Source organism: Prosopis cineraria, unplaced genomic scaffold (assembly GCF_029017545.1).
Source record: "Prosopis cineraria cultivar Desert tree isolate PC_DT_omini unplaced genomic scaffold, ASM2901754v1 PC2169, whole genome shotgun sequence".
NCBI lineage: Eukaryota > Viridiplantae > Streptophyta > Magnoliopsida > Fabales > Fabaceae > Prosopis > Prosopis cineraria.
In genome coordinates, this window is record NW_026557494.1 from 7,750 (window position 1) to 20,353 (window position 12,604).

General features: G+C 34.1%; 2 protein-coding genes and 1 long non-coding RNA gene across 5 annotated transcripts; 2 read left to right on the forward strand and 1 right to left on the reverse strand.

Moving 5' to 3' along the window:
* The first annotated feature begins 4,776 nt into the window (after positions 1–4,776).
* Positions 4,777–5,466, forward strand: LOC129301516 (nodulin-related protein 1-like). The gene has a single exon (XM_054940074.1). It carries the CDS (start codon positions 4,844–4,846, stop codon positions 5,228–5,230), a length of 387 nt encoding a protein of 128 aa, XP_054796049.1. The 5' UTR covers positions 4,777–4,843; the 3' UTR covers positions 5,231–5,466.
* A 2,730-nt stretch (positions 5,467–8,196) lies between these two features.
* On the forward strand, positions 8,197–8,972 carry LOC129301513 (nodulin-related protein 1-like). Its single transcript, XM_054940073.1, has one exon. The coding sequence runs from the start codon at positions 8,321–8,323 to the stop codon at positions 8,807–8,809; it is 489 nt and encodes a 162-aa protein (XP_054796048.1). The 5' UTR covers positions 8,197–8,320; the 3' UTR covers positions 8,810–8,972.
* Positions 8,973–10,212: 1,240 nt separating this feature from the next.
* On the reverse strand, positions 10,213–12,296 carry LOC129301514 (uncharacterized). 3 transcript variants are annotated; one of them, XR_008591032.1, is made up of 5 exons: positions 12,074–12,296; positions 11,649–11,725; positions 10,939–11,149; positions 10,405–10,847; positions 10,213–10,294 (listed from the first exon to the last, which is right to left on the reverse strand). It is a non-coding gene; the product is annotated as an uncharacterized LOC129301514 (long non-coding RNA). The 3 variants fall into 3 exon arrangements; XR_008591031.1 differs by adding an exon at positions 11,245–11,374 and having other exon boundaries at positions 11,649–12,296; XR_008591030.1 differs by having other exon boundaries at positions 11,649–12,296.
* Positions 12,297–12,604: the final 308 nt, after the last annotated feature.

Genomic DNA, 12,604 nt, shown 5'->3' on the forward strand with positions numbered 1-12,604 from the left:
ATTGGTTTATTTATATGTTATTTATAAGTTCTAGCTACCTTACCAAAATTAAAAAGAGGTAGTTGATGTTGTCTAAAAAAAATTCAAATTTACCCTTATTAGCATAATTTTAAAAACACTTTATCTTTCCTATAACTTTTTACTTTATAATTATCGAACATTATGAAGTGATAAAATTAAAAAAAATAATTAATGATCCATATTTTTTTATGCAAAATGACTGAAAAAAAAAAAGATCAAAATTTTCTTTTAAAAGGTAGCTTATTTATAGAACTAGAGAGACTATAGTATAACAACTGGGTTAAGGTTGGGTAGGAATTCTAAACTGGACTTCCTAAATTATAATTATCACCAGATATCTTATTAAAATTCAAACTCCACAACACATAATAATAAAATTAAGAGATTTTAATCAAGCCATTGGTTTTAATGGAAGGGATTATGATCAAGCACAAAATCTCATGTTTTAGTCCATTTGAATGTAGAAAATTGCCTTTACATGAGTTAGTCTCAATTGGACCCAATAATAATCGAACATGACCAGTAAAATCAAAAACTTTAGCAACTCTAAAGAAAAATTGTGATGTGAAGGTGGGCCCAAAAATACTTTAAAGTCTTTTTATAGCATCAAACCCTTTATTCCAAGAATTAAAGATGAGAATTTATGAGTAAAATCAAAAAAATGGGTCAAGCCTATCAAGTTGGCCCATTTAACACGAGAGCCAAAGTTGTAATTAACATTCAATAATTATAATTTGAATTTAAATGGGCTAATGTTAATGGGCTTGAAAATAAATGAACTGGCTCTAGCTAGTTGAGGATCAACTCGTTTAAATTCATTTGTTATTATTTTTATTATTTTACAATCAATTTAGACAGGATTGTTGGATTGGGGAAAAAATTAAGTTTGGTCAGTCTCCGCATTTTATCCCATATTTGCATAGGAGAGAAGAAAAAACCTCAAAAAAATCCAACTAACCCTAAATTAATAATCTTATCACGTTTTTCAACTCACTGCTAAGTTATCATCTTCAACTCATCAGCATGAAAGCACAGCCCGCTGTTCACGAGTCGTAACAGCATCCCTCTTCTCTTCGGTTCATCTTCAATATGTCTCTGCCCAGTTCAGATTTGATATGAGTTCGTTTACGACCACGGCAACATCTGATCTGAGCTCAAACCAAAACCATGGCCGTACCTTCCTCCTTGTCCGACACTCTGATTCTCATATTGTTCTTCGAACCAAAACCACAGCACCATTTTCCTTGTTCTTCCCTCAATCTCAGATTCTCAGTCTCGCCACTCCTTGGCAGTAAGTAGCTTGATCTCAATTGCGTCTCGATTACCCAGACCCAGTGCAACAGTCCCTCTCAGTCTCGCCACTTGTTTCGACGGAGTTTCGAACTTTGATTCACGATATTGTGAGGTATTGGTCTTCTTCGCTAAATCCAAACCCCTCATTAATTGGTTTATTTATATGTCACTCATAAGTTCTAGCTACCTTATCAAAATTAAGAAACGGTAGTTAAATTATTGATGTTGTTTAAAAAAAATTTAAATTTACCCTTATTAACATAATTTTAAAAACACTTTATCTTTTCTATAACTTTTTACTTTATAATTATCGAACATTATGAAATGATAAAATTAAAAAAATAATTAATGATCCATATTTCTTTATGCAAAATGACTCAAAAAAAAAAGATCAAAATTTTCTTTTAAAAGGTAGCTTATTTATAAAACTAGAGAGACTATAGTATAACAATTGGGCTAAGGTTGGGTAGGAATCCCAAACTGGGCTGCCTAAACTCTAGTTATCACCAAATATTTTATTAAAATTCGAACTCCACAACACGTAATAATAAAATTAAGAGATTTTAACCAAGGCATTGGTTTTAATAGAAGGGATTATGATCACTTAAGTACAAAATCTCATGTTTTAATCCATGTGAATGTAGAAAATGCTTTTAAATGAGTTAGTTTCAATTGGATCCAATAATAATCAAATATGATCAGGGAAATCAAAAAAAACTTCAAGAACCCTAAAGAAGAATTATGACATGGAGGTGGGCCCAAAAATACTTTAAAACCTTTTCATAGTATCAAACCCTTTATTCCAAATATCAAAGATAAGAATTTATGAGTAAAGTTAGAAAAACGGGATAAGATTGTCAAGTTGGCCCATTTTAGCCCATTTAACACGAGAGCCAAAGTTGTAATTAACACCCAATAATTATAATTTAAACTTAAACGGGCTTGTTCTAATAGACTTGAAAATAAATGAGTTGTATACGTTTAAGCTCATTTGTTATTATTATTATTATTATTATTTTACAATCAATTTAGACAGGATTGTTGGATTAGGGAAAAACTTAAGTTCGGTCAGTCTCCACATTTTAGCCCATATTTGCATAGGAGAGAAGAAAAAACCTTAAAAAAATCCAACTAACCCTAAGTTAATAATCTTATCATGTTTTTCAACTCACTGCTCAGTTATCGTCTTCAACTCATCAGAGCATGAAAGCACAGTCCGCTGTTCACGAGTCGTAACAGCATCCCTCTTCTCTTCGATTCATCTCTCCATCGTCCACGTTCATCTTCGATATGTCTCTGCCCAGTTCAGATTTGATATGAGTTCGTTTACGACCACGGCAACATCTGATCTGAGGTCAAACCAAAACCATGGCCGTACCTTCCTCCTTGTCCGACACTCCGATTCTCATATTGTTCTTCGAACCAAAACCACAGCACCATTTTCCTTGTTCTTCCCTCAATCTCAGATTCTCAGTCTCGCCACTCCTTGGCAGTAAGTAGCTTGATCTCAATTGCGTCTCGATTACCCAGACCCAGTGCAACAGTCCCTCTCAGTTTTGCTGTGAGTCTGGCACACGTAGCTTTGAGCTCGCAATTTCATAGCTTGGATCCTTTTAGTTTTCTTGATTTGGTTGTTTTGTTTTTAATTTTACTCAAATTTATTATACTCTTTGGCCTTTTATGGCTTGATTTTAGAAGATTGGACAATAATTTTGAATGGGCACTTTAATTTATTGTTTGATGTAGGCAATTTATTTTTTTAAAAAAATATAAAAATTTGATAAAAGGCTTCAAGCTCATAAAGCCAGCCCCAAACATATCATCTTGAGGGTGGGCTTCTATAACTCAAGGTATCAAATGAAAAATAAACTTTTTCAAGCTTGATTCTTTTAAACCTAAGCCTATTAAGGACTGGTTTTTTAAGGTCAGAATAACCTACTTTTTCAACTTTATTCATGAGCTCAACATTTACTTATTAGATTGAAGTGTAATTAACAATTATAAAGGCATGCAACTTGAACAATTGTTCGTCAACCTTCTTCCCAAAATAAACCAGTTTTCATTGTAGTACAACTGCTAAGATTATAGAAATTTTGGAAGTTTTTAATATTTGCTAGAATGCTAAGATCTTTAAAATTGATGTCTATTATGATTCTATAGATATTTTGTCTCTAATTGAATTCAACTACCCAAAAATTCAATCACTTTCAATAATTATCACAAAAATTAAAAGTCTCATCATAAAAGATTAGATGATTACTTTTAATTTTATTTGCATAAAAGCAAACAAATGCATTGTTCAATTGACTTAAAAGACTTTGAGTAATAATTTTGATATCATGATTATCGACAACCTGCCTTCTAATTGCAAAAATTTTATAGTTTTAGAAATAACATAATCTTTGTTTCTTTGCATATTTTCTCTGTCGCTTTGTATTAAAAAAGAAAAGGAAAACCAGTTTGAATTCGTCTTGTTTCTATTTTCACATGCTACGCCCACCAATTTTTATGCTTGTTATAATCTTCATCATATGCTTCTTTAACAACTTGCTTTTGTTTTTGCCTAGTGTTTCTTCCTATCCAAAATGTAAGAGTCATCAAGTGACTAACCTTTAGGGTTGATAAAAAAATCATGTGACTTAGCTTGCCTTTGTACTCTAACACACACACACACATCAGCATCATGTGAAGACTTAGGTAATCAGAAAAGCTAGGCCATCACAAATACATTTTACAAAAGTTATGCACTCGTGAGCGTAGTTGGAAAAGTCCCGCTTAACAACCCAACAAATCAAGTAAAGAAAATCGGGGAAAATGAAAGTAGACTGTACAAACAAAGACATGTCTTCGCGAAAAAAGTTATGGCTACTAATTAAATACGTCTTAAGTTTTAGTTTATGCGAATATAGAAAATAATTTTTTTCCCTCATTTTGGACCCGACCTGGCTCAAATTAATCTGGATTATTCTTAGTCTAACATGGCTTCAGATACCGGATTGGTTTAATTTAATTCCCGAGAAAAAAAAAAACAAGCGGATCAGTGGCCGACATATGAGGGACCCTGCTGAGTCACACCATACGCAAATAATTAAAGGAAGAAAGCAACGTGTGTCCGTGCAGTGTTATCCAAAAGAATTTGAATCGGGTAAGTGGTGGCCTAAATCTGCTCAACTAATGAGTATCTCGCATGTTATATCGACAAATTTTCAATTTACTCCAACGGCTAACAACGATTTTGTCATATCAAAAAATATTAAATCTTAAATTTTGAACAACTAAATATGTTATCCAAGTACAGTTGTCCCCCCAAAACACGCAAAATATCTCATGCGTCGTCTGCCACCACATCTTCTTGTCCATCACACACGTTCGCACACATGGATTCTCCACATCCACACACGTACACATATTGTATTTTCATCACCACCCTCATTCTCAATATATACGACACACCCATCAAATCTTGTTACAGTCGTATACTGATTCACTACCGTTTTCAGTTCACTGTGTTAACTTGGTGTCTCTTGCAATGGATTCTGATCGGGCCCGGCAGGAGGAGCACGGTCGTCACCAGCAGTACTCCACCAGTGAGCTCATGTCCAGCGCCAAGGTGGTGGCGGAGGCGGCCCAGTCAGCCTTGGGCAAGGAATCTGGCAGCCTGGACAAGACCAAGGTCGCCGATGCCGCCGGCGATCTTCTCGGGGGAGCTCGTCAGTACGGCAACCTCGAGGACAAGGGCATGGGCCAGTACGTGGAGAAGGCCGAGAATTATCTCCACCAGTACAGCGGCGGAGGCCATGGCCAGACGGAGAAACCATCGGAGTCAAAGCCAGAAGAAGGTCGCTCTGAAAGCGGCGGCAGTGGCGGCGGGATTGGAGACTACATGAAGATGGCTCAAGGCTTCATGAACAAGTGACCGATATATATGACAACTGAGGAATATATAAAGCTGATATTGTGTGTCTCTTAGTAAGCATCATATGACGTACGTGTGTTTTCTATGCGTGGTAGTGAGTTCTTGAGAGATGTAAGGGCATGCACTTTAACTGTAAGCCATTTATGTAATGTGTGTGAGAGTTGGATCATCGTTGTGGATGGTTCAAGCCCTGAAGGATGATATTATATATATATATATCTATGTTTGTGGTTTCATTCCCCTGAACTATGCATATCTATTTGGATGATTTGGAGGAGAATTGAGAGACGAAAAAGCCATGGCGTGTTGTGAAGCTACTCCTGTCCTCATAGATTGCTTTAACTTCTCAAGTGATGTCGGCACGTTGGTCCCCCAAAAAAAAAAAAAAATCGAGAAGATGAAGATGTGAAATTGTCGGCAAGGCGGAGATAACAGTCAATAACGGACATCAAGCGCGTTGACTATATTTTGCAAAATACGGGAAACTACTTAAGCGCGTGGCTGACGTGCAGGAGCGGAGCCAATTAAATTCTCTTTGACCTTTCAATAACAAATAATTCCTCACAATAAATAAAAGCTCCATAATTTCTTTCTAATCATGGCAGGAGATTTTCTCCTCCCAAAAAAAAAAATTTTACCGTCCTAGATATGAACAATTTTTAGTTATTAATTCGAAATATAAATAATTTAATGTCAGCATTTTTTTATTTTACCCTTATACTCCCATCTTGTTCTGTCTAAGACATTTTTAATTATTTTATCAGAATAAAAAAAAGTTGATTAACTCATTAACTTTAAATTTTTTTTGCATATATATCCCATTTAATAGAATTAAACCAAGATAATAGTCCAACATTTTAAATATTTTGTAACGTAGCCATATTAATATTTAAGTTAAATTAAAATGATAAAAATGCCTATTCTTCTTAAATTTAAAATCTTATTCTCATTTTTAAATTTGAAAAATATTATATCGATTAAGCTGATAATGAAGTATTCAAATATTGAAATGATTGTAAATGGGCCATAATTATAACCATCAGCTATGTGAGTTTCGTTACTGTAACGTAAGTTTTTTTTTTTTTTGGTTTGGGCATAAAAAGAAAAAATCACACCTCAACTGATTGTAAATGGGTCACATTTCTGAACTTTCAAAAACTTATTCAACAACTTTTGATTAATATCTTTTTCACTGTCATTGGGCCAATTTACTCTTAACTTCATTTGAAAATAGCATAAACTTTAAATTTTATTTTTATTTAAATAAAAAATAAATTTACATCATATCCTCTCTCATAGTCTGACTTTAAATAGAGATAATATTAAAAAAATTAAAAAATCTAATTAACATCTCACAAAATTTTTTATATTAAGAATTAAAAAAATTTTCTAACTAATTATAATGTTTATGATATTCCTCTCAATCTCACTGAGAGATGAGAAACTAAGTTGGCCTAGTCCTTATGAACCCCGCCTTTAAGGGTTTAAGTCCTAAAGCCTGATTTTTTAATTTTTGACCTAATTTTGAAGCTGGAATCTTAATTAAAGAGCTCAAAGTTGGGCTTGCAAGCCTGTTTTTAGAGAAATAAAAAAAATTAACATTATAATTTAAATAAAATATTTTAAAATTTAACATAAAATAAATCAAGGTCTCACATCAAACAAAGATTTAAAATTCTAAATTCAAGATAAAGATTAAAATCTTTATCAATTTAAATCTAAATTCTCCTTATCATCATTTAAAAATAAAATATTAGATCTTTCAAATGTAGATTCACTTGTTGAAGATAGAGGTTAAGGTTCAATATCAATTATTTATATAACTTTGTCTTCATAATCTACAATAAATGTTAATTAAATTGTGTCATTATCAAATACATACACATCAAAAGACAGAATATAAGAATTACCATAAAATGGCATAAAACCATTTAAACACGAGTGTAAATTAATGCTTGCACATTATTTGGAAGGAATCGAGGATGATAACTTGTTAGAATATGGGAGCCTATGTTAAAAATCAATTTACTAACTGTTGTAGTGATCAGAATACATAGAATATCGCATGTCATCCTTGAAAGATTGAAAAATTGTTATTAATTAGTGTTCCACCAATGTAACACATCTACTTCTTAAAATTGAATACTATCAAGTGAAGCTTCTTTTAAATAATAATTTAATTTAAATTTTTTAATGAAAGAAACATTCCTATTTTTAAAATTAAGAAAATTCTATATTAAAATAAATTCCTAATTTCATCACACAGTGTGTTTTTAATTTTTACAAAAAATATTGTAACAAGGCTTTGGAAATTGCCTGAACTTGAGCCTTTTTTTTATGGCTTATTAGGGTAAGGTTTTGAAATTCGATTATCCTAAAAATTATTTATTTTTTAAATTTGAACCCTTATTTAAATATGACACTCAACCTTTTAAGTTCAATTTTTATTTTCAATTTTACTCTCACTCATTATAATTTATGGAAAGAATATTAATAAGAGAGATACAAAAAGAAAAAATGCCACTAAAATTTCTCTGAAATGTATAAATAACATTTTAATCTCACAAAATATCATAATTTCTCTGAAATTTTTAAAAATTTTTCTATCATTAATAAATTTATATAAATTATTAAATTATTCTTGTTAAAAATAAATAGTTCACAAATTTTGTTTTGATATTCACAATTTTTTTTTATATTCACAATAATACAACATTAAATAAAGAATTGTTAATATAAGAAGTAAAATTGTGAATATTTATATAAAACTTATAAATTATTTATTTTTAATAAAGATAATTTAATAATTTTTATAAATTTATTAATTTTTAAAAATTTTAAGAAATTATAATATTTGAAGAGATTAAATTATTATTTATATATTTTTAAAAAAATTATTATTAATTTTTATATAAAAATGTAGAATAAAATTAATTTCCTCCCGAACGCGCAAACGAGTGAAGACCTGACGCTCGCCACAACTGTATAGAAGAAGACGCCCCAGCCACTTCGTCTTCATCGTTCAATTTCTCTCCTCCAAATCCTATCTTCTTCCGACGAATTTTCTCTCTCCTCTCATCTCCAGCACCGATGGATTCCGATCACACCCACCGCCATGGCCATTCGCACCAGCAACACTCCTCCAGCGAGCTTCTTTCGAGTGCCAAATTGGTTGCTCAGGCTGCCCAATCCACTTTCCGCCACGAATCCCACAAAGTCGACAAAACCCAGGTCGCCAATGCCGCCGGCGATCTCCTCGAGGCGGCTTGCCACTACGGCAAACTCGAAGACAAGTCCTTTGGCAAGTACGTTGACAAGGCCGAGGATTATCTCCACAAGTATGGCGGCTCCTCCCACAACGCCGTCGGCGGCGGACATCCAGAGCATCCGACCATCGCGAGCTCGCACTCGGCAAAACCGGATAAGTCGCATGGACACGGGGATTACTTGAAGATGGCTCAGGGTTTCTTGGGATCGGGCTCTAAGGCCGATTCTGACTCGTCAAAACCAGGCCACTCCGGAAATGGTGGTGGCTATGAGGGTTACTTGAAGTTGGCTCAAGGCTTGTTGAAAAAGTGATGGGTTTGTTCTTGTGAACTCTGTGTGTAGTTATTTGTCACTTCGACCATAGTTTTTTATGTACTGTAGCTCTTGCTGTTCTGATTCTCCTCATCTGATTAGGAACTTCAGCTTCTTCCTTTGTAACTTCATTTCACCATATGTGATGTGTTGTTCCTTAAAAGGCTCAAACTGTGTTTTGAATATATATATATATATATATATATATATATATATATATATATATATATATGTGTTCAATTTTTAGGCGTTGTGTCAAGCGAATGGTAGGATCTAATGGAGAAGAATCTTGGAAATTGATAGAGATGTCTCTGTATTACGATGAATCAATTAGTGGATATTGAGTAACAGTGAAGATAAAGATAATTTCCTTTATTCGATTCCAGGAGTGACAGTGACTTCAATTGAACAACAGCATTAGAATAAAATAAAATGTGCCTTTAACAACAGCATTTTTTTTTTTTACTTTTCATTTTCGTGTAACAGTTTTGATTAATTGAAAGAAAAATACTACTATGTAATAATAAGAGTGCGCAGAAAAAATAAACAAACATTTAAATTGCATGAGAAAATTTTTTTTTTTAAAACATGTAAGTTCAGTGAATTGGGTTTTGTTCCCTTTTGCGTGCAAACTGATGTAATTTGCATTGTTTAAATTTTGATTTCAATTCATGTATTGATCTAAAGACTTATTTCTTCTTTAACATCGTCATGAATTAGATTGAAAGGTTTCGAGAAGGAACTAGGAAGTAATGCTATCTCAAAAATTTAATTCGAATTCTTTTCTGGCAATTACTTGGACACCTGACGCAAGCAAGATAACTCATCAGCTTTTTGACATATACCAGAGAAACGCTGTGATTTACTATGTAAATTATTTGTTCTGCAGCTTGGTATTTGTCTAGATTATTGCAATTTCAAGTGCATGTTGTCATATATTACGATTTCTATTTTTTTCGTTTCACCTGCTTTTCTTGTATAGAAGGATAAAAACTATCAGAAGACATGTAGTTTCATGACAGATGTTAGTTAAGACTTTGTAAATCAAATAATCGAAGAAATATTTACAGTTTTCTTCTTGTTCCTCAAACCCAGTGAAGCTACATATAAGTGGTGATCTCAGAAGCAGGGGCATGTCCCTGGAAGCTTGCCGGTTGTTCTGATTGCTTTAGCCTTTTCTCTAATTTTATGCTCTTCATTCCTTCGTCTTTCTTCTGCTTCAGCACTTGCAGACCTTACAATTCCATTAATATATTCTATATCACTATTGAATTTCGCGTAAGCTTTTCGCCTTTCCTTCTCAGAACTGCTCATCTGTTTCAAAAATGCTTTTTGAGCACGCAATGCACAAGAGCTTCTTATTTTAATCAAGCATGAAAAAAGAATGGATGAATTAAAGGAACCTCTTTCTTCTCCAACTTGCGTCTGGCTTTAGCCTTCTTCTTGTTTTCCCAAGAATTTATCGTCAGCTTCAACTTATCATACCTGACATGCATCTTTCATCAGCAAAATAAGAAGTGCATGCGATGTTTGAATCAAGAGATTGCCAATCAATATTAAGTGCGTGCAAAGTAACACTACAGCCATGCATGTACCTTTCTTTTATCGTTTCAAGCTGCTCCCTCTCCCAAGCAGCTGCTTTTTTTTCGTTAGTGTTCACTCTTGTTGGTGGAGTGGGTGGCTTTGGAGGGCCAGGCTTTATCGCATCATTCCTTACTTCTCTGTGGTTGTGGCGGTGGTGGCGGGGGAGGCAGAGGCATTAGGCTTGAATACTCTGACTTAATTGGTGGAGCAAGTTTTGGTTCTGGGATCGCAGGTTTCATTTCTTCCGTTTTCTTCAAGTTTGTATCACCAAAAGATAGAGTCTTTCTTGGCGGTGGGACCTCAGGTTTTGTATCATCCCTGTTCAAGTGGTCGCTAGAAGTTGAAGTTTTCTTCGTTGAAGATACTGGGGTGAGAATCTTTTCTGGTTTCTTTTCATCGGTGACTGGAAATATTGGCACCTTGTTAAATAGGCCATCTGAAGATTTAAATGAACCTGCATGTGAAGTAGAAGCAGTTCGTTATCCTTTTGAATCTCTTCCATAAGGACGAAAATCATAACTCTAGTTTTCTTTAGATGACTTTACCTGAGAGTTTCCTGGATAAACCACTTATTTTGCTTTTGGTCTTGGTCAACAAGTTCTCAGGACCCTCACTAGTCTTCTGTTCAGAGAAATATTGTGAGGTTACGGCGAATGCGGCAGCTGCAATTGCAGTAGCCACGTTCTATCTCTAGAGAGTCATAGTCATTACTCATTTTTCTCAAAAACTGCCTTGGGAACCAATTCTGGGCCTTCTCTGAAAAAATTGACACGCAAAGTTGGTAATGCACGCAAATGGTCGGAAAAGAAAACCAATCTTATTGATTATGTGATCTACTCTCTGTTCATCACCATAATCAAGAAACTATTGTATTGCCAAAGGAATGTTTGCTTTTTTCTCCTGTGAACTAGGAAAGTCGGTTGCTGAAAAAGGGAACTTCTTTGCTTTTTGGTTCATTAGCAACCTTCTTTGGTTTTTTCTCTGAATAAAAGTGAAACCATTAACACCAACAATCAAAGAGTAGAAGCATTACAGAGCTGAATTCTTTCACCTTCCTCCCCCTCTCTAAGCCAAGAAGGAGGATGGCACAGTCTGGTATTATTTGTGAATACATAGCCATGGAGTCTGCCATTCTAACATAAGATCTATGCTTAAATAACTTTTTTTTTTTTAACTTCTTTCTTTTTTGGTTCATTAGCAACCTTTCTTTGTTAACACAGGTAATTCAAACTACAGAGAGAATAAAGTCCCTCACCTTTCTGTGAGGGTATTTTCTGATCCCTGATGCCACTCAGATCAGCTCCGCTCTCCTCTGCACCAGTAAATATCAACCTAAGGAAAAGGTTCAAGATTAACTTGATAATAGTTATCAACTCTAATAAGTGAATTTGTACTTAATTTACAGCAGATATGATAATTATGAACTCTTATTTCCTTTAGGTAAGATCGCTTTAATTCATTGTCAGATCAGACACTTCTAAAGTTTGATCACATAATAACTGCAAACTAATCTCAATAACACGGTAAAATTATGCAATCTTAAGGGTATAGTAACCAAAAATGTTAGCATGCAAAGCCTTGCCCATTTGAAATGTTTGTTTATTCATATCTATGTAAGCACGCACATGGCTGCTAGAACATGTTGCGACATTTCCAAGGTAAAAAGTCATGCCGACATACCTGATCTGATTCATCAAATTCTCCATGAGATGTCTGTTTTGAGGTGTTTGCTTACCTTATCTATCCACATGGTGGTGCTTGTTTGAAGGAGAAGAAACCCGGGGCAAGCAAGGTTGAATATGCTTTGCATGGACTCTCTGGTTTGGAACTCTAGTGCCTTTGGGTGAAGACAGGCATTATATCCTCTCTAGAAACTTTCCTTTTAATGCAGAGGATCTTACTATTTGACCTTCTTAACCTCAGTTTGCAATCCAGATTTTATCAGTTCAAATATCTAGGAATCTTAAATTGAGTCTTCCGACAAAAAGATGTCAGATTTTCGTTCAAGTTACCCTAGGAATATTCTCAAACCACTGAATAAAAAATAGAACAAACCATTGGTTTCCATGATTCGTTAAGCTGCAACTTATCAAGAAAAATGTCATCACAGGTCAATCAGAAAGTAGATCTGTTCAGACAGAAAGGAGGAGACACAGAAAGCACCTTCCCTACTTTTATTCATTGAATAAGCTTGTGCATCAGAGACTCACA

Bases quoted from the DNA above. Each gene is read 5' to 3' on its own strand.
- LOC129301516 (XM_054940074.1), top strand. From the start codon at position 4,844: ATGGATTCTGATCGGGCCCGGCAGGAGGAGCACGGTCGTCACCAGCAG.
- LOC129301513 (XM_054940073.1), top strand. From the start codon at position 8,321: ATGGATTCCGATCACACCCACCGCCATGGCCATTCGCACCAGCAACAC.